The sequence below is a fragment of the Triticum urartu genome, chromosome 7, assembly GCF_003073215.2.
Source record: "Triticum urartu cultivar G1812 chromosome 7, Tu2.1, whole genome shotgun sequence".
Taxonomy (NCBI): domain Eukaryota; kingdom Viridiplantae; phylum Streptophyta; class Magnoliopsida; order Poales; family Poaceae; genus Triticum; species Triticum urartu.
The window spans coordinates 146,079,588-146,102,078 of NC_053028.1; the positions used below are offsets into that span (position 1 = coordinate 146,079,588).

The following is a 22,491-nucleotide window of genomic DNA, read 5'->3' on the forward strand; positions in this document are numbered from 1 at the left end:
TTTTCGGAGACCTGGTTTTGACCACTTGAAGTGTATTTGAGTTTCGTTTTCAACATGAAAATGGAGCTGGGGGTGCCCCTTTTTATCAAAGAAAAACAATGCCGGAGAATTCACACCTCAGTTTGAATGATTATTGTATGGTTCTGAGGACTGATATTCGGCACTTCGTCTCGTATGTTCACACACAACATAGTTTGGTTTCATAGCCTGGCACCCAGAAAAGCATAGTAGCTTCTCACGAATGTGGATCACCTAGCTGTTTCAGAGCACTCCAGGAACATGCCAGCAAGGCGTCGAGCACCCATAGGGTGGCAAAGCAATGTGGAAATGTGTGTAATGATCCTTCATTCAGATTCAGCCATTTTTTTTTTGAAACAAGGCAAAAGATTTGCCATTTCATTAAATAAGGGAGAATGTTTGTGACAGAGCCCAACAAAGGGCGAAAAAGAAAGAGGCCGTTACTCTCGCGGCATTACAGAACCCAGATGCTTAGCACCCGCTAACACCCACAATCTAATCTCTTCTTTGATGTCACGCACGATCACCGTGGAGGGGGTCGTGTCATTGCGGAAGACCCTCGCATTACGTTCCTTCCAAAGCACCCAAGAAATCAACATTAGCATGGATGTCATGGCCTTTCTCAAGTGGCCTCTAGCTTGGGTGACTCCAATCCACCACTCGCTGACCGAACCCGTCGCGGTCCAAGCCCGGGGGGTGACATCCAGGAGGCCAAGCCAGGGGTGACATCCAGGAGGCCAAGCCAGGCAACGATGTCACACCAAACTCTCACCGAGAAGTTGAGTACGTTATGTATCAATGACATGGAACAGATAAAAGATGGTCACCTTTCCAAAGAGATGAAGTGATTAATGTGATTCCACATGATTATGCTCAAGAAAATTAATCCTAACCTTAACACGGTTCCACTTAGGTTAGCAATTCATTGTAGCCCCGGGGGGCTGGCGTTAAGAACCAGGATTTGTTTCAGATGTTGGGATTGCTGACTGTAACTCCTTCCATGAGTAATAAAAAATTCGCTTTTTTACCTTAAAAAAAGCCCTATGACATGTGTGGCATAGCATAGAAACAGTGTACTACTCCCTCCGTTCCAAAATAGATGACCCAACTTTGTACAAAGTTAGTACAAAGTTGGGTCATCTATTTTGGAACGGAGGGAGTACTATGGATCACATTCCGTTCCAAGTCTCAAACGCTAGCCAGGACAAAATGAAAAGACACAGTATCTGAGCAACTCTTCAAACATTAACAGTGCATACATTTAAAGATCTTACATTTCTTTACAGAGGGAGTACAGTATAACGAGAGTAACAAAATCATTAGTCTTCCGCAGTGCTTGCACTAACGTATCGGTGCATTGCAACCCAGTACCATACATAGAATAGTTAGTAGCAAGATGCAGTCGTGAGGAGACAAAATAATGCGGAGACAGTTGGAACATTTTTTAAACACAGTGCAGTGTTACGGTGCCCTCCACAATGGGGGCATATCCACGTACATCCTTGAACAAGACATATATGACTTCAAAAAATTATAGCAAGACTAAAGTGATGTGTTGTGTGTATTCAACAAAGATATTGATATTAAATCATGGGATCCAACGAAAGAAGCATCCCAGTGTGGTTGAAACTGACCCAAGTTATGCTTCATGTTTCTCAGAACTGCAAAACGGCTAGTGGACACTATCTCAATGATGGCTGCCACTACCCTGTGCAGAACTGTGACAGCTGACGACTAATTCAGGCCTACGAGAAAGAACAAACTGACCAATCTTCTCGAGATTTTATCTTACCTACTATGAGTACTCCTTTTGTCGGTAGATTTGAAGGTTCGAGTTGAAAGAAAACCAAAGTGCTTACATGTAATCCATAACTGGTCCCTTCGATGTCAGTTCAGTGTAAATGTAAGGCATAAGAGATGTTAAATATCTCGCTTTTAGAAAAGGAAAAGTAAAATCAGATCACAGAGATTTGACAATCCATGGCAGCATGACCTTGTGCTGATGCACTTTCAGACTGGCGTATTATAAGACACGTTACCTACCACAGGCATAAGATAAGAGCGATTTGAACCGGATTTCCAAGTTAAGCATTAGTGCTTAGTGCAACTTCCTTCTCAATCAGTGGGTTTAGCGTCAAAGTGTGACAGGACACATGGGGAAAAAGAACAGTAACCAAAATGTGGCCTCAGGTTCATGCCAGAGTGATCGTTCATCAAAACCAAAGCTTGGATAGATATACTTGGAAGTTAATAACTTGAACCCGGCAGGAGTATCTCACAATTGTGGGACCTAGCTTAGGATAACGATGGATAAATTATTACATGATTGGTTCATATAATCACTGATTCTGCAACAAACTCAAATCACATGGAAGAATACTTACTATTTACAATTTACATTTTACAACAAAATGGACCAGCTAATCTGTTGATCTTTCATCAACTTCCCAAAAGCTTGGTCCGTATCACAGCTTATATATTTTGGCGAGTAAGGTTTTAAATAAACAAGGCAACAATGGAGACAGCCATGTCTCTTTATTTATACATTTAACAAAACAAGGTTCCATGACAAATTATAATTCCATAACATTTATATTGACACTTTCCATTTGATACTGAGAGCAAAAGAAAAAAGATCTGACAGAATTACCTTCAAAGCTTTACACTGAAATTCTTCAGTAAATATCTGCAGGACTGCAGCTCATACACATAACTTGGAAACCTCCTCACCCTTTATCACCCGATAGCCTCATCTCTCCTATAACAAGAAAGAAATGTAGCACCACATGATAAGTCGTTAAGTATAAGCAATTTAGAACAGCGTGTTGATTTTAAGCAAAGAGCTAAAGAGTGAAAGCACATATCTTAAATGCAAATAGTTTGAATGGAAGATTCGCACTCCCCTTACAAACATACACTATCAGCTAAAATGGGGTATCAACTGGTCAGGTCGGTTGAGGAATACACAGAAGATTGTACTGTGGCGGCAGGTGCAGAAAAAATATCAGCAATTGAGCTGCAGACATTTACTGAATATAGATCAAATCCTATCAATATATACTTGCATGTTTTAACCAGCACGTAATCACTTTAACAGCAAGTAGGTAGTGCATCTGTAAATCAAAGCAGCTAAGGATCATGTAGTCTGGCTGCACCATTGTTCCGAGTAAAATCCAACAAACTTCTATAATTATTATGTTTTATAGAACTATAGATTTACTGATCAACTGTATCACAAACTACAGATTACTGTGCTGTGCACTGAAGTCTCCACCCAGATCACGTCATACTCACAAGATCCTCAAACGGTTTCACGGCAAGCCAAATCACCAGTTACGTAATGCATCAATTATCAACATGAAACATGTCTAGGATTTTGCAACCCAGGTCTACAGTCAAAGTGGAGATCCAGGTAACCCAAAAATCAATAGTTTTGGGACAGCTTGTCATCAAACCTATAGGCCTGCAAAATTTACTCGTAATACTGTTATGCGTTATTATCAAAGTAGCTCAATATCGTAACACTATTGTCTTGTATTTCCCTTTTAGATAGAACTCCTCCTAATGTTTTAAAAAAAAGGTACGGAGGTCTACTGGCTTCTGGACTTTGACAAACAATTTCACATAGCTTCCTGCCTACACATTCCAGACTTACCAAAGAGTAAAGCTGCACTTGGCAATGCAGTTGATTATCATAATCATGTTTGTCCCACCCAATTTTGCCAATTTTAGTGTTTGTTTGACCTGCTTGAGCCTATTTTTGTGGCTAATTTCCAACATCGGATTATAAAATAAGCACAGTTCAGCAACCGCAAACTGAGCCTAATCCAGTACAAACTCTTTAACACTCAAGTAGAGGAAAATAACTCTTAACACTATGTGCTAACTTCCCCTTCTATTATAACCAATCATCTTGGAACAATAATAGCTGAACGATTGATTCAGCAGTTGTCATTCTACAGTTTTACTTTTGAGCCCCACTCGCATCCAGTTTTATGCAACCAATCAGAATTTGGTGGTTTGTCTGTTATTTCAACGGAACATGAAATCTGCTGGTCACTCAGGATGCAAATGCCATAAGCTTTGCGGAAATACCAAAACCATCTGAAGATGGTTACAGGCAAGGCAGTGGTTTTGAGATTGTACAGATCATCGGTTCAGAACCTAGTTTCCATGCCTCCATCGCCAAAGCCGTTGTCTTCAAAGCAATAATACCTACTACCTCCGTTCATAAATGTAAGATGTCTTACATTTAGGAACAGAGGATGTATTTTACAGCAGAGGAATGTGTTATTCAGACTGCAATTGTGTTCATTTTCCTGAGATGTGATACTTGTTATGGAGGTAGGCAGAAACCAGAAGTCTTCACAAATAATTCTTTAGTGCTTCTTATGGGTAGGGGTGATATACAGAAACAGAACTTTCATGTGGATCACCAAATGCAGCAGGTAGAGAAAAAGATGATGTACTGACAGTAAAAGGTACACATTCAGTATCTGTTGGAATGGCATGTCAGGTCGCACGCCCCAAAGATCAGCTCGGCTTCCTGGAACGGGCCAGGTGCAGCCCACGCCCACATCTGCCGCCTCTTATGCGTGATGACCGTGTCTGCCACAGCTGCACGCACAGCTCCCTGAATCCCCGCCTGAATATGATCTCATTTGAAAAAAGGAATGATCCAATTTATAAGGAAAACTGGGTCCCTAAGGGGCAATACATCTTGCCTAGGCAAGAAACACAACAAACACCAAGTGCATCGATACAAGTACAACATAGGGCAAAGATCAACTGCCTAACGATCCAATGAATCTAGGTGGTTGTTGTGGTGCAGCACAGGATGTGACATAAGCACATACAGGGTAGCATTAGAAGCAGAGAGGAGGCTATCAAGGCAGCACATCATGCCAGTCGACAGCAGAGGCAAACTTCAAAGAACACCGGTGAGAGCTCCACCAAGGCAACACCGTAGCTAACAAAAGGGGGAGACCGCCGGTAGTTACGCCAAGGAGTTGTGCCATTACCAACCCCGAGCCATCCAGCACTCAAAGGAAGGGTGGTCATTGCCACATGGCAGACTGAGAGTGAAGACAGGGAAGCTCTGGCTCGACGAGCATGCACAAGGGAGAAGCACCATTTTGCCACCAGAAAGGGCGGGAGGTGGTGAGAAAAGCCGCTGATGAAGAAGTGATATGTTCGTAGAGAATGCCGCTAGTGAAAATGTCTCCGGAGGAGGGTGTTAGTTGCCCAGAGTGAAGTGTAAATGAAGAGCGCTGATAACAACGAGAGCAACAACAACAATGGTCATCCAATGGCGGCTTGGTGGAGAAAATTGGAGGGAGCTCATGGAGAATGCACAGAAATTCACCGGCGTATGGGAAGAAGATGAAGGCAGCACCACCTACTTGGGACACAGCGTGGATGCGCCGCCACTGTCGTGTCGGGCGAGCTGGCAAGGGATTTCTCCTCATCCCCACACATGCCGCAAAGAGGGCGGATGAGGAGGCCTGACATGCCACCAGGGTGGGATGCAGCGCCCGCGGGCGTTGCCGTAGTCAACCGGCGGCCGCCGGGTAGATTTCTCTGGCCTCCTCGCACACTCCAACCACCTCCACACCCCAGGCCCAACAAAACCGGTGGGCAGCAGATGGACACAGACCCGAGCACTGAGGGGCAAAGCCAAATCGACAAAGGCGAATAGTTGTCACTAGCAAAGGTTCAAGCACCTTGTCAAGGCCTAGGTATGGACCATGTGTCACAGATGCGTGGCCGCCACCGGGGAACCAGCAGGCGCAGTCTAGCACGAGGCTGATGGATCCGGGCCAGAGGATGATTTAGTCCTCTGGGAGTTCAAGGCTCAATCGCTTTACAGGATTTCCAAATCAAAGGAATATGAAAAGTAAAGGATTGGGATGCCCTCCCCACTCCAATCCATCGGAATTTTCCATGAGGTCTCACCTAATGCTAATAATCCTCATGAATTAGGCCAATATGGACACAATCCTAAGGAATCTAGTATCTCCATTCCTATGAAACGAATAACATATACATGAAAAAAAACGAGGGTCAAAATCCTATGGGAATCCCCCAAAAATCCTGCAAACCGAATGAGCCCTCAACATGCAGAATCATGTGGAGGAGGCCTTCGAACCCCTTCCCGAGAGAGCCAAATGAAGGAAGAACGACATCAACATTGCTCTGCAGATGTATTCCACGATCAATCGATCACCGACGAGCTTTACGACTTCGTGTGGTTGACGATCAACACCGCCTACACCTTGTGGACTTGGCTCTAGACCTTCTTCTGCGACAACCAGCTAGGTTGCACCATTAACATCAGTTTGAAGTTCTACGCCGCCATCCAAGGCAACCCAACAACTGCCGCTTACTACCGCAAGCTCAAGAGCCTGACATCGCTAGCCCGTCTCCAACAGATCGCTCACGCTCCATATGATTTGCGGTCTCAGCCGCCGCTTCTAGATCATGGCCACTAGTTTGCCCATGTAGGTCCCATTCCCTACGTTTGTCCAGCCACGATTCCGGTCCTTCTCTAAGAGGTTGCCCTGGCCGAGAGTGAGCGCGCCTTTCGCAATGAATCTTCTTCAAACACTGATCATGCAAACAAGTGTCAGCCACCGTTCGAAGGTGGCTGCAGAGGTGGCCATCACAACACCGGACACATACAACAAGCATCAGCATCTAGATGGGGTACTTTGCACCATGGGGGACAACTCTCCCACAGCAAGTGCGGGCACCATGGGTACCACCCAATGTCGCGGGCATTCTCAGCCCACGCCCAACACCAGACCTACCCCATCGTCTCGCCTAGCAGTCTCCGCAAGCATGGGACCAATACTCCATGTTGAGTTTCGCCCTCAATGACATCGCGTTGCAAACTCCGGCACGGACTGGTTCATGGACACCGGCGCTTCCTCCCACGTCATAGGCAGTATGGCTAAGCTCTCCAAGTTCTCTTCCTCTTTAATAGATTCTCCTCATTAAATGATCATAGGTAATTGTACTAAGATACCCACCATAGCTACCGATTTGGCTTTCCTCGTCTCTCGACCATTTTCTCTTCAAAATGTCCCCGTTTCTCTTTTGAGAACCTAATTTCTATTCATTGTTTCACCCGTTATAACTTATGCAGTGTTGAATTTGATCCTCTCGGTTTCTCTATGAAGGACCTAGCCACCAGGAGAATGCTGATGAGATAGCAGCAACTGGCTGTACCCGATCTTCCCGAGGAATAACGCCGCCCATGCCGCTCTGTCACTAGCGTCAATGATTTATGGCACCGCCACCTCGGCTACCTAGTGCAACCAATTTTTTAATTCATGCGATAGGCCACTTAAAAATTCAATAGTTTGGGTGGCCAAGGCGGTGATGCCATAAATTTCCAATGCTGGTGACAAATAGAGCAACATGGGTCGTGTGATTCCTCGAGGAGAATGGGTACAAATCACCGTCCCCATTGGGTCTTATCAGCATTTTCTTGGTGGCTCAGTCCTTCATAGAGAAACCGAGGGTGTCAAATTCAATAGTGCATAAGTTATCTTGAGTGAAACGAGGAACAAGTATTAGGTTCTTAACGATCGAAGGTGAAACAAGAACATTACGAAAAAAATGGTCGAGAGGTGAGGAAAGCCAACTAGTAGCTACGATGGGCATCTTAGTGTCGTTACATAGGACGATGTAATGAGGAGAATGCGCTCAAGAGATAGAGAACCTGGAGAGGTCATCTGCATTACCCGCGAAGTGGAAAGACTGGTGTCCAAGAACTGGTCATGTCGAAGTTCCATTGAGGGTGACACTCAGCATAGAGTATTGGTCCCATGCCTAAAGAGACTGCATGGTAGGTGACACAATCGGGAAGGCCAGCTGTTAGGTGCCAAGGCGGGAGTCAAGAATGCCAGCGGTACCAAGTGGTACCTATGGCGCACTCACCTGTGGCGGGAGAGCTGTCCCCATGATGTGAAGTACCCCCCATCCAAGGTTGATTGCCGGTGACAAGCACCAGCTAGCCCTCGGTGCACTCACACTCAGCGAAGGCTACTCTTCAAGGAGTCAAATCGCGCCTAAACAAACGCCAGGAGGTGGAAAGGAGGTGGACATGCATGGCAAGAGAGTGGCCATGATCTAGAAGTAGTGGTTGAGACCACAACGGGCTTGCCGATGTCGACGAGGCTCTTGAGCTTGCAGCAGTAGGCGGCAATCGCCATGTCACCTTGGACATTGGCGCAAAAATGCGCACTAGTGTGAATGGCGCAACTTGACTGGTTGTCATGGAAGGTGCTTAGCCGAGTCCACGGGGTGTAGGCAGTGTTAGCCCGTCGACCACACAACGTCATAGAGCTCATGGAAGGTGCTTAGCAGTAGGCGGCAATCGCCATGTCACCTTGGACATTGGCGCAAAAATGCGCACTAGTGTGAATGGCGCAACTTGACTGGTTGTCATGGAAGGTGCTTAGCCGAGTCCACGGGGTGTAGGCAGTGTTAGCCCGTCGACCACACAACGTCATAGAGCTCATGGAAGGTGCTTAGCAGTAGGCGGCAATCGCCATGTCACCTTGGACATTGGCGCAAAAATGCGCACTAGTGTGAATGGCGCAACTTGACTGGTTGTCATGGAAGGTGCTTAGCCGAGTCCACGGGGTGTAGGCAGTGTTAGCCCGTCGACCACACAACGTCATAGAGCTCATGGGTGATCATGGCGTAGATCCACATAACAATGGTGATCTCATCATCCCTCCATTCGGCACTATCGTGACGGGGTTTGAAGATCTACATGTTATCTTGCATGAACTTGCAATGGATAAAGTGGAAGTGTCACGCCACTTGGAGTAGTTGCCCACCACTGGATCAAGCTTGAAGTTGATGTAGTGCATGATGATGATGTGGTGCATCGACGGCACCCTCGGCACGGCAGAAATTGTAGCATGATTGTTGCTGGCGATGACTATAGTGTTGGGCCCCCGTAAGCACGGCTGCGAGAGTACCAAGTAGAGAAGTAGGCATAGGGGTGAGAATGTTAGTCATGGCTTCAATGATGTCACCAAGGGGGCGGCTACAAAGAGCTTTGATCCCAAGAACAATGGAAACACTTTGTACCTTGTATCGGTTCAATAGGGCGTGTGTATATACACGTACATGATAGAGATACAAGGGAAGAAATCTAGTCTGCACAAACCAGGCGCACGTGGCCGAGGGAGCAGTGTGTATAGTCGTGGGGTACACGGTCATCGCACACAAGAGGCAACAGACGTGGGCATGTGCTATGCCTAACCCATTCCAAGAAGTTGAGCTAGACATTGCGGCGTGTGGCCTAAAGTTCCATTCCAACATGGTAAGGTATCCTTCATATTTTCAAGACCCCGCAAATAGCTTTTGGAATCAAGTTAAGGGTAAGTGGTAGACTGGTTTCAAGGTTTCAATTTTGACAGCAAGAAAATTTCGCTGACCCTCGAAACCATAAAAAATTCCGGAATTACGTAAATATCCAAATTTGTTTCGAACAAATCAACAAAATTTATGTTCAAATTTGGATAAATTTGAATTTAAACAATTGGATATATTTCTGTTGTAGCAGCTCTATCACACAAAAGCTGATATATCCCGTTGTTCCTAACATGGACTTACGGAGACCCAGGATCGATTCTCGGCAACCTCAAGTTTTTGGACAAATTTTCCTATAGCACGCATAAATTGAAATAGAATTTAAAAATATGGACTCATGGGTTCCGAAAACCAGAGACCTATGGGATGAGAGCAGAACCTGCCACTGGGTTATGCAAGGGTTATGTAAGAAAAAGAATTCCACCGTTCTTTATAAGAACAATTTTAAAATAACGAATGTTTTAAACGAAACACAATATTTCACTCACTGTTGAAACGATCAAAATTTCATGAAATTTCAGAAATTCCATCGATTTTGTTTCCTTGGCTGGTTTGTTAGAGGCAAGTCCCGAATATAATTGGTAGCCACAATGATTCTATCCCAACTGTGTTGCCCTCTTGACCTCACAGTTGATCACCTACATGGGCCACATATACGTAAGCAGGCTACCTCTCAGGACCATCCCCTATACTCTAATCCACCCTAGAACTACCTACCACAACATTATCGCACCAGACACTACTAAAATACTCAGTTCAAGTGAAGTGACAAGTCTAGAATCACCTAAAATTGCCATGCAAGGCACAAATAAATACATCGTTTGTGGAATTAGACATGAAAGTAACTAAAATGGTGAAATTAACTCTTCATTAAGAATAGTTCTCATGCTCTAATGTTCTTTTACATCACTAAGTTCAGTATTACTACGAAGTTTTGCTCACAGTTTTAATGTTCTTTTACATCACTAAGTTCAGTATTACTACGAAGTTTTGCTCACAGTTTTAATGTTCTTTTACAGCACTAAGTTCAGTATTACTATCAAGTTTGCTCACAGTTTTTTTTTTTGAAAATTCTTGTTTTGCCACAAATTTTTGTCTAGTTCTGGATATGGCATTGGAATTCCACCCTCTAGACATGCCACTAAAAATTTGTTGTGGTTATGGATTTACCAATTCAATTACTCGCATCAACCAGCGACAATTAATATGTATCGAAGGGAGTAGTTGACTATGTAATGACCCTTAAGTTTGATAGCTGAAAAGACCATTTTGCCCCTTGTTTTTTGTGCTTGTTAACTAGAAGAGGCGTGTTTCAGCAATTACTATTGATTGTCCATAGTGTTTGTTTTGAAGCTGCCAAGGCCAGGGGAAGCATATCCATTTTTCTCATTAACAGATTCAAGATGGTCATTATCGTATTTGACTTAACGGTCTGATAGGAAGTGGCAAATCAAAATTCCATTCTGGATTATAGTCTCAGTAAAGGCAACCTGTTGTTAGGAGAAAATCGACGCTGACCAGGGAACAACCAATCTGCAAAATGCATTAGCCAGGATACCAGAGGAAGAACACAAGCGCACAAAAAAAAGGCCAAATGATGAAGTCAAAGGGGATCCAACAAGCAAAGAAACCCACTAAAGAAGAGCACCAAGCCCATTGTCGACCACGAGCGTAGAACAAATTAGACTAAAAATACTCCCACCTTATCCTTCCACCTTAGTTCATCACTCATTTGACAAAGAGTTCTCCGTTCCTAAGTTTTTTTTTGTAGGTCATCCTTCTTGTACCAAGGGCTCTCCATCGGCTAAAGAGGAAGCACCCCTAATAAAAAGTTTACACTGTTGCCCACAGGCCCTCCATTAGCACGGAGCCAACCATCCCGATTGTGCTCAAGGTCACACCCATTAATGGGTTTACCCCCCCCCCCCCTTCTTCGTAGGGTGCGCAAACCCAGTTAATATCATTGTGCCATTTGCAGTCGTGTTCAATGCCAAACATCACGGTCATCGAGCAGACTCTTTTACTTAATCGATGATCCTATCCGGAGCTTGATAGGAAATCCTTCTCTATTGTCAGTTTTTAGTTTTTTACTGCGACAACATATCCCAAATCAGTTAAGAAAGTAAACATCTAGCATTATAGAATACCAAGAGTCACCTCCACCTTAATTAGTTCACCAACATATGACGTGACCAACTAGCATAACAAAGACAGTATTCCTCAAAATGTATTCTGCAGACTGTCCTTGCCTTATGTCTATCTTCGTAGTTAGAGAAGAAATGTTGCATATAAGTCAACAAGTGTATGTACTCCATTTTCTTAGACCTATCTTTTGTAGCTTACAGACCATAATTTCGTTGAGTTGATGTGAACAGCAAGCACTACAGCTTGTGATCTCTCGGCTTAATTTAAGTGAGGCACTTTCTTCCACTAAATCTCGTATTAGTACTGTCACCTCCGACAAAAATGCACTAAGTTCACATATTATTTTTACATATGAGTAGTATTGCCAGTTCATTAACCATGTATCCTATCATAATCGCCATCATTCAAACAAAGGCCAGGTAACAGCAAAGGGTGGTCTCTTATTGCTTCTAAAAGGAGTGCACATACAGCTTATCTGGATGTCTTACTTTACTATGGTGACTTAACCCATGACTTTTGAGCGCCATCCAGCAATGACGTCCTCTGGCAGGCCCCGAGTATTGACAAATGAATCCATTGAGAAAATAGTCTGCAACAAAAAATTCAAATGTTACAGTTAAGATAGGATGTTCAAGATCCACACTCCTGAATAGTATGCCCAAAAAACATAAGATATTAACAGTCAGATAGCTGACATAATACAATAATAATCTATGTTAAAAATATTAATACAATAATATTCCGGTTTCTCTAAGGGAAACTTGCACCATGTAGTCAGCATAAAAATAGGCCATCATGACTTCTAAATAAGTAGGCCACGTGTATTATTTAAACTCATAATTAAGCATGGCCAGTCGTTCATATAAATGCCGGAATGATCTAAATAACATTCAGACATTCAGTTTCCGTCTGCTTAGTCATGATTTGTACTAAATAGTGAAGGGCAAAGCACACGTGCCATAAAAATACTCAAGAACTAGTATTTTCTGCTTATGCAACAGATAGAAAGATAAAAAAGCAAATGTGAATTTCTTGTACAAGATAAAAACATACCAAAGCCAGTTACACCTTTGATAACTAGTTAACTACCAACGACACATGTACCTTTGATTGTTACACTAGGTGAAAGATGGCATTAAACTCCACTCATTCATATCATTAAGTACCAACTACCAAAAGAACAAATGTAAATTCTTGTACAAGAAGAAAAAACATACCTTCATGTATGTTTTCACATGTGCAAGTGCATCTGGGACAGACCAATTCTTATAGTGACCAAGAGCAATCTCCATGTGATATAATTTCGGAGCAAGAGAGAGATCAGCAGCAGAAATTGTTCCACCATTGATAAATGGACCCTACATTAAACAGCATCCAAGATCAATATCTAGCAATTTTAATCTATACAGGCAAAGGCAAGTAAATACTAAATATCAACAACAAAACTAATGATTATAAAAACTACTAACATGACTATATATCGTTACTGCAATAGGTCAGCATAAGGTATCTGAAGAACTATGAATATCAAACTCGAGTATGCCTTCATGAATGTGCACACTGGCAATAATTTCTAGTACGAGGAGAAACAGTAGAAATAACCTTAGGTATATACGGAATTAAGGCCTGGGGGGTACCTTTAACAAGAAAGAAAAAAGAATCTAGTAATGGGCACATTAGAGCCACAAACCTGCTAGTGGTAACAAAAATGCCTAACATGAAGTACCCATACACGCTCGCACTGTTGACCTAGAACCATGTGTACTCCCATTTTACATGATTCGGCTACAAACCGAAAGACTTTTATGCAAGCAGATATCAAAGCGAGAGAAAGAACCAAGCTTATTCCTTGATTTTTTGTTCAATTAACTCAATAAGTTTAATTCACATTCGTGTGTATTACACATATGATATATAAACCTAAGTACAATTTTAATGTGAGTTCGCAGTTCCCCTATTCATTCCTATAAATGCAATAATATACAGCCTTCCAGGGGAGACGTTTGCTCAGGCTCATATGCTCTGTATTAACAGCAAATAGGAAAAGATAGTAAAAAAGAAATCTGAAATCATATGCTTCTGATTTTTATTTTTATTTTATTTTGCCCAGACCACCACAAATGTCTTTTATTCAAAAAAAAAGCATGCAGTTAGAAGACACATCCATGTTCATTGTAAAAAAAAGGATTTTCTCCTCTTTTTTTAATTTTTTTCGATTTTAGTGTTCACTCGGGAGCATATGAGCCTCAACCCGTTTTGATTTACCATACTTTTTCCCAACTATTGTAGGAAGTACTTATTTTGCATTTGTTTTCGTGTTTGCAAAACCGATGGCATGTAAGGCATACAGATGGATAAGATTGTGACACTCCACATATTTAAATCACTGTACAAACATGGAAAGCAGATAGGGCTACAGCATTGCAGAAGTAGCTATTCTCATCAAACCAATACTGGTTAGACTATCTCCTGAGACATTGATATTACCACTAAGCACACTTACATTGTCTTTTAGATAACTATCGAATGAAGTCAGCTCACTAAGTAGTGTCTGTTCTGTTCCATCATTGGTATCTTTGCTCTTGAGAAAGCCAACGAATGTGGAGAATATTTTTGATCCTCTGCAAAAAAAATTGTGCAAAATTGTTAGGATGGCAGTACTAACTATGAAATCCCGGCTTAATAGGAATGATAGACTACTCATATCAACAAGGTGCACGTTCTTTTCTAGGAGCCCATGTGAAAGGAACCTCAAAATTAAGCACGCTCGGCTTGGAGCAATTTGAGGATGGTGTGACCGACCGGGAAGTTGATCCCAGGCTAGTGTTTGTATGTGGGGCTAGTATAGATCCCAGGCGCAACGGCCAGGAACCGGTGGGTTTAGGGCGTTACAATTGGTATCAAAGCCGACCCTCATGGTTACATGGGTGTGCGCAGGTCAGTGATGCATACATGGGGCACATGTGGATGCTGACACTGGCGTGCACAGACGTGTCACGTGTGCCAAGAGGGAATGTTCCTGCTGGGCCGACGGGGACATCGGTTCCTTTGAGGGGGTGTATGTGACATCTCGGCTTAATAGGAATGATAGACTACTCATATCAACAAGGTGCACCTTCTTCTCCGGGAGCCCAACCGAAAGGAACCTCAAAGTTAAGCTTGCTCGCCCTGTAGCAATTTGAGGATGGGTGACCGACCCGGAAGTTGATCCCAGGTGCGCACGTGTGGACAGGAAAGACTGTTGTTGGTATGTGGGTCCAGTTTAGATCCCAGTCGCAAGGGCGAAGAATTGGTGGGTGAACCAGTGGGTTTGGTCGGGGCGTTACACCAACACAAACGCCTTATAGTAAAAAAAAATCCAGAACCAAAAGTAACAAAAAAGGGCCATAGGCTATAACTGTGGACAGCATAGATATATAATCATGTAAGAGATGTGCATGCTACAATTACTAATTTCATGTAATACTATTGATAAAGGCACCAGAAATACGACTTACATTGAAGCCTTTTCTGGTGGAGTTGCCAAGGATGGTTGAGGATACTTTTCTTCTAACACTTGTGTTATAACATCAGAATCAGCAATCCATTTGTCCTCGAGCTTTACAATAGGCACCTTACCTTCTGGGTTAATTGTAAACAACCTGGTGAAGTGCCAAAAAAAGATGACTGGCAACTATCAACAAAGGTAACAGCCACTAATAATATGAAATTCAAGAGGTTAGTTTTCTCATCCAGATGCGTACCAATCTGGTTTGTTAGCAAGATCAACTAGTTTTAATTCATAAGGCAGGTTTTTCTCCTCTATCGTCAACAAAACTCTCTGCGTGAAAGGACCTGCGAGCAACATGTAAACTTAACACAGAATAAAGATGTTTAAACAATAGATTATTAAAGTGATAAAATATGCAATGCAGTCAAATTTATCAGTTAGGGCATTGCACTCCTAATATCACAGAAGACGGTAGTTCATGCTCTTGGATTCTAGGAATACACTGCTGCCCACATGTTGTTGTTCTTTTGTAAAAATTCAGACGCCAATATAGATGGCCATCACTGACTTGCAGGATGAATACTTTTATTTTTTTTAAATGATTACTGACAAAAAAATAACAGTGTGGTATGTCTTATTACTCTAATCAAGTGAAATGTGTAGTTATTACACCCACCCACAATAAAGCATTTATGTAGTGATGTAGACAGAGTTTGCTTGGTCTCTAGTCCATTATGAAACCCGATCATTTCAAATGACATAGGCTGACAAATTACTTGAAAAAAGGTGCTACGGTTACTCTGCATAATAGAATCTTAAATATCTATAACTTATTAGTATGCAGCCAGACCCCGGTAACTTTTGGTAAACCCAAAAAACAAATCATAGGAGTGTTAGCATATTTTGTAGTCCGGCGAATACCTAATATGAAAGGGTGGCGGTTCCACTGAGGAATAAACTGAAAGGACTCAACAAAATTCTTAGCCTGACAAACTAGCAATATAGTACCAGAGTCATCATCAACATTCTCGAAAAATTCAAGACAACTAGTGAAGATGAAGAATTACCAAGAAAAAACGAATCAATTTCCTATAGTGCATTGGGTAAACCAATTATGTTTACATATATAGATCTTATGGACAAGTACTTGACACCCAAAAACACAGGGACGGTAACTCAGAGAATCACACAAACCCGAATGCCGTTTGTCAAATCTGGTTCAGCCCCAACTATGCGCTGTAACAACTAGAGTACAACCACTTCGCTGACTCTGATATCTCCTTTGTTCCATGCGTTCCATCACATGGATATGGGAACAAAATATGCTAACCACTGTGCCACTAAACTTCAAACCATCAAATATCCTATTGCAGTTTTCCCCAATTCTTTTGCACAGCTGAGTATACTTCTGCCCAAACCAAAAGCAGAGCAAAAACAACGGAGATGCCATCTACAATTCTACACTACCAATACGTCCAGTCCCTTGCATTTTCAATGCATATGCCATAAACAAATCGAGCGAGCGGGCACACAGATGGAGAGAGAGCTCACAGTCGCCGAGGCGGTCGGGGACGGTGATGGAGGCCTTGGCGCAGACCTCCAGCGGCTCGGCCGAGGCGCGGGCAGTGAAGGCGCGGCGCGGCGGCGAAGCGCGGGCCGGGAGGAGGCGGCGGCCGCGGCGGAAGGTTGTGGCGAGGAGGGTCGAGGAGGAGCCGGCGGTGGTGGCGGTGGCGCAGGTGGTGGTGCGGAGCAGGACAGCCATGACTAGAAGCTGGTCCCCGGTGTCAGGCGGCGGCGAGCTGTGGGGGGAGAGGTGGAGGCGGAAGGAGGGCTTATCTCGGCGGGCGTGATACGTGCGCTTCCTTCGGATTGCCCGTGCGTCTCCGTCTCCAGAGGCTTCTCGTCGCGGTTTTTCCGTGTGAGGCGTGAAGCATTTGGAGCCCATTAGGCCTTCTTGGATCCATTTAAGTTTTTTCAGTCACCATTTAAGCCTTCTTACCTTCTTGGTTTATCCGAAATCACAGGTAAGGGTACCTTTTGCAAAAGTCACTCTCCCCTTCTCTTGTGGTAACAATTAACTCATTTTGCAGGTGTGATACTTGTCGTAACTTAGGAGTTTTGTGTTTTTTCGTTCAGTTTTTCTCTTGTCATGTGTCCAAATCACGAGTTGCTTTCGCCGTTGCATTTATCGCGTCGAGCTATTCGAATCTAGATCCCATGTTAATAGCTTGAACGAATTCTTTTCTTTCGAAAAGCCGAAAATCGAAAGAACAAAAAAAGGGAAACCAAACCAACGACAAATCAGAAGAAAACAAAACCGGAAACCCGGAAAAACAAACATGAACCGAAAAAAACAGAAATAGAAAGCACAATTGTGCTTTTCACCTTTTCTTTAAGCACAATTGTGCTCCCCTTTCATTTTTCAAGAAACAAAGCTTTCTTTTCGTGGAGGCACAACTGACATTTTCACTTTTGAAAAGGACAGTTGTACTTCTCGACAAAGCACGATTGTGTTTTTCGCTTTTCAAAAACAAAAACACAGATGTGATTCACACCAAAGCACAGTTGTGCTTTTCCGTGAAGCACAACTTGTTGAAAAAATAATATGCGATTTCAAATATTATTAAAATTCAAAAGAAATATATTATTTTGAAAAAAAATCATCTTTAAAAAAATCACAAATTCGAAAAACTGAAAGAAAAAATGTTTTCAAAAATGTTCATGATAGAGAAATCATGCTCGAATTTCATAAAAACGTTTCTAATTGTAAAAATTATTTTTTGTTTTCCACTAAAAGTTCCAGATTTTTTAAATGTTTGGAGTTTCGAAAATTCATGTTTTTTGAAAAATCTTTTCGCTTTTAGAAAATATTTTAAATTTCACAATTTGTTCTCAAATTTTCTTTTTAGAAATATTTGCTACAGTAACATAGGCCGATTCCCTCCAATGCTTCATCGTTGCATGTGCAAGCTCTTCACTCGTGCGCCAATGGGCCAGCCCAGTCGGGCGGCCGCCTCTTCACTTCCCAACAATCTGCCGCTTACTGCCGCACATAGGAGCTACAGCAAACCGGTGCACTGTAACTAGCCAGTTCACTACAGTGAACATTTTTAAAATCTGAGAACACTTCTTGATAAAAGCAAACACTATTTTAAAAATTGTCATTTTTTGAAAAGCCCCCGAAAAATCAAAACAAGAACAGTTTTGAAATCACGTACAATTTTTTAATTCCAATTTTCTTTAAAACGAAGATTTTTAGAAAAACATAACTTTTAAAAAAAATCCGAATATTTTAAGAAAAGATCGAACATTTTTACTAAAAAGGAAGCATTTTGTGCACAAAAAATCAAAATATTTTATTACGAAATGATCATTTTTCGAAATGTATGAACACTAAAATAAAAATCAAAAATTGTAACAGAACCTTCTAGAAGGTCCCTAAACACGTAAAACCCGGACAAGAACCTTTTGGAATATTCCTAAACTGAGATCGGCCCTTTTCTCGTTCACTTGTCGTTCCTCTCAATGAAGTGCCAACTGTTAGAGACACAATGCGTCAAATAGGGATTTGTGAATTTTGCCACCCGCTCGATGAGGCAAGCACGCCTTGTACTCCCTCTGTTCCGAATTACTTGTCGCGGGTATGGATGTATCTATAGATACATCCATTATTGCGACGAGTAATTTGGAACGGAGGGAGTAGGTGCCTTATCTGTTTGGCATTTTGTTTATGGGCTTTTCGGCGACGTGATCTTTTCGCGGGGGGAGGGGGGGCAGCATGGGCTGATCCGCGTAACAAATAATATGAGCGGGTGCGGCTATACGAGCGCTCCTAACCGGCGCCTTCAGCGCCGGCTGGAGTTTCTGGCGCCCATGCTCTTCCTAATATGGGCCCGCCCATGACGTGGCAAAAACCGAAGCGCTCGCTGCTCACAACCAAAACGCCCGAAAAAGAAGCTGAGCGAGGGAATCAAACCCGCATGTTAGATTCCTCTATGCATCTTGCAAACCACTTGACTATCCACATACTCGTGATTCAATTCACCGCAAACATTATAATAATAACAGTAGCCGCGCTATTTGTGTATCAATTCTATTTTGGGAATTAATTGACAAGAATTTGCATAAATGTGATTTTCTTTCAAAAAAAGGAAAGTCAATTTGGATAAACATGATTTTCTTTAAGAAAAAGGAAAGTTCACAGATTTCAAAAAGAGTTTCATGAACAAGCAAAGGAACATTGGTCTATTCAAAAAAAGTTCACGAATTAGAAAAATGTTCACATATTCACAAAGATCATAAACATGGAAAAAAGTTCACTAATTTGAGAAACAATTTCAAGAATTCAAAAAATGATCGTGAGTTTGAAAACATTCATCGTTTTGAAAAATAGTTCATTGAATTTGGAAAAAATCTTCGAATTTGAGAATAGTTCATCGAATTGGAGAAAAGTTCATCGACTCTAAAAAAAGTTCATCGAACGAGAAAAAAGTTCGTCGAATTTCAAAAAAAGTTCACCAAATTTGAGAAAAGTTTGTATAATTTGAAAAAACGTTCATCGACTTTGAAAAAAGTTCATCGAATGTGAGAAAAGTTGATCAAATTTGAAAAAATGTTCCTCAATTTTGAAAAAATGTTCGTCGATTCTAAAAAAAGTTCATAGATTCTGAAAAAAGTTCATCTTATTCATCTTATTTCAGAAAAGTTCATCGGTTTTGAAAAAGGTTCACAAACTTCAATTTTTTTATCAAACTTGAGAAAAAGTTCATCGAATTTCAACAAATACCACCGAATTTGAAAAAAGGTCATCTTATTTGAAAAGATTTCATTGAATTTGAAAATAGTTCACATATTTGGAAAAAGAAAAGTTCATCAAATTTGAAAAAGTTCATCGAATTGGAAAAAAAGTTCATGAATTTTGAAAAAAGTTCATCGAATTTGAAAAATAGTTCACATATTTGGAAAAAGAAAATTTCATCAAATTTTAAAAACGTTCATGAATTTTGAGAAAAGTTCATCAAATTTGAAAAAAAGTTCATAAAATTCCGTGAATTTTTTATATCGAATTAGAAAAAATAAAAATAATAAAGAAAATGGAAAAAGGAAACGAGTAAATAAATGAAGAAAGAAGAAATAAGAAAAGAAAAAAAGAAAAGGAGAAGCAAAAAGAAAAGGAAAAGGAAAAACGACAAAGAATAGCACGAAGAAGAAGCTGCAGATTATCAAAGAGCTCCACTTGCTGGGGTGGTTAGCTAGTGTTGCCCTGTAACCCCGCGGCGCGAGATCGAATCCTTGTCAGCGCCTATTTTTTTGCAGTTGTATACGTATGAAGGAGAAGAAATGAACATGGGCTGGCCCATCGGGGACGGGGGGGTGTGCGCCATGTACCATTAACACTATAACGCTTACAGTGAGGGAACCTTCCGACTCAATGAAGTGCGTACAGCATGGCCCAGCCCAGTGCATGGGAGGCCACGGCCTCATTCTTTCTTCTTTCTTTCATGTTCCTGTTTTAGTTTTTTATGGACAACATTTTTGCATACATTTAACATATTTTCAGATAATTGATTAACCTTTTTCAAATATAAGATTAATATTTTTTGAATACATGGTAAACATTTCTTTAATACACATTTTACTATTTTTAAATGCTTGATTAAATAATTTAAAAGGTAAATTTAACATTTTTTAATACATGCTCACCTTTTTTTTATTTACAATTTAACATTTTCCAAACGCTAGATTAACATTTTTTCACAAACAAGTTTAAATTTTTTTAATACATGCTCAACATTTTTTATACACATTAAAAAATTTCAAATGCTTGATTATCATTTGTCAAATAATTTCTAGATCTTTTTAAAATGCTTCGGTTAACATTTTTTAAATACATGGTCATGTTTTCACACACATTATATATTTTTTGTATAGACAAAACATTTTCTCTGTGTTCATTTAACATTTTAAAGTGCTTGGTTAACATATTTTTTGCAAATGTTTTATGTAAAGTGTTTGGTTTAATATATTTATTTATAATATTTAGAAGTACAAAAATATAAGAGAAAAAAACAAAAAACGTCGAAAAATAGGTTGTGGCCTCCTGTGCACTGGCCGGCCCATACGCTCGCGCGACTGCAAGGTGCTTCAGCGAGTCGGAAGGTTGCCTCGCTAGAAGCGAGGTATAGCCGACTTCGGTTCCACGAGCTTGTCATTCATTTTTGGAAACTTCTGAACAATTATTATTTTTTCTCTTTCTGATTTCTAATATCTCATTCAGTCCGCACACGCCACCTGATAAGCAACGGGCTGGCCCGTGTAGGTGAGTGCTTTTTGTTTCGAGAAACTTGTCCTTCGTTTTATGGGGTCGACTTCCTTTGTTTTTTGCTGGTGTGTTTTCCATGAGATCTTTTACTACTATTGTTTGCATTGTTAGTTTTTCAGGGAAAATCATGAAAAAATTATAAATGTATGGAAATTTATTTTTATTTATTTATGAACCTTATCTTTTTAATTTCTGAATAATTTTTCATATGCGCGAACTTTTTCTATTAATTAGTGAAAATTCTTTAAAATTTACAAACACTATTTAAATTCATGATTTTGTTTATAATTATTGAATGTATTTCCAATTCATGAAAATTTGTAAAATGTGGCAAACAATTTTTTATTGTTAACATTCTATTTTTAGCTTGAACGAGTAGCGGAGACTGAGGGAGCGGGGAAAGCGATCGAATGAGAGGAGGGAGAGGTCCAGTCCAAACCTAGATTTTTTTTTTGGTAAGCCCAAGCCTAGCTAGCGAGCTAGCAAGGCGCTCATGGTCGTTGTTAGAGGACGCCCCGTTCTTTCCCACAAGTTTGCTACCCTAGCAAGCTGTTGGGTTACCATTGCTTGCATGGCTACAGCATACCGCACGTGTTGCTGGTGTAATTGGTTGATGACATTTTTGGTTTCGATAATATGAGAATCAAAATTAAACATACATATGACTTATTATATCTTATTATGTATAGTTGTAAAATATTTATTGAATATGAGTAAAATATTTGAATGGAAAAAAAATTCCCATGCATGGTGGCATGTTAAGGTGGGGTTATCTCATCAGAATTGTAGTATGAGGTTGCATGCTTCCCTATTGAGATAAATAATTTAGTGGGAATTAGTGTCTCAGGTAAATAGGATTTCGGTTTGGGAAGGTTCTAATTCTAATGATTCCGATTTTGAGAAGCTTGTAGAAGGTTCCGGTTTAATTTTCTTAATATATGTTCAGTTTTTTCGTCTGTAGATTTTAATCTTTTTAAGTTTTGTTTTTCCTTGTCGATTTTTTGTTTTACTTTTATTTTCAAAAAGTTCATAGTTTGTTAAAAATGTTCCCAAAATTTAAAAAAATTTATGCAATGTATAAAATCTTCACAAACATTTTATGAAAATGTTCACAACTTTGTGG

The 22,491-nt window shown here is 41.0% G+C and overlaps 1 protein-coding gene across 2 annotated transcripts; it reads right to left on the reverse strand.

Annotated features, from left to right (window-relative positions):
* Positions 1 to 2,519: 2,519 nt before the first annotated feature.
* On the reverse strand, positions 2,520 to 16,949 carry LOC125519426 (probable glutathione S-transferase DHAR2, chloroplastic). 2 transcript variants are annotated; one of them, XM_048684237.1, is made up of 7 exons: positions 16,598 to 16,949; positions 15,300 to 15,390; positions 15,054 to 15,197; positions 14,060 to 14,177; positions 12,774 to 12,914; positions 12,025 to 12,145; positions 2,520 to 2,776 (listed from the first exon to the last, which is right to left on the reverse strand). In XM_048684237.1, exons 1-6 carry the CDS (start codon positions 16,806 to 16,808, stop codon positions 12,059 to 12,061), a joined length of 792 nt encoding a protein of 263 aa, XP_048540194.1. In that variant the 5' UTR covers positions 16,809 to 16,949; the 3' UTR covers positions 2,520 to 2,776; positions 12,025 to 12,058. The 2 variants fall into 2 exon arrangements, with proteins under 2 accessions (XP_048540194.1, XP_048540193.1); XM_048684236.1 differs by having other exon boundaries at positions 12,045 to 12,145; positions 16,598 to 16,948.
* Between the last annotated feature and the right edge of the window lie 5,542 nt (positions 16,950 to 22,491).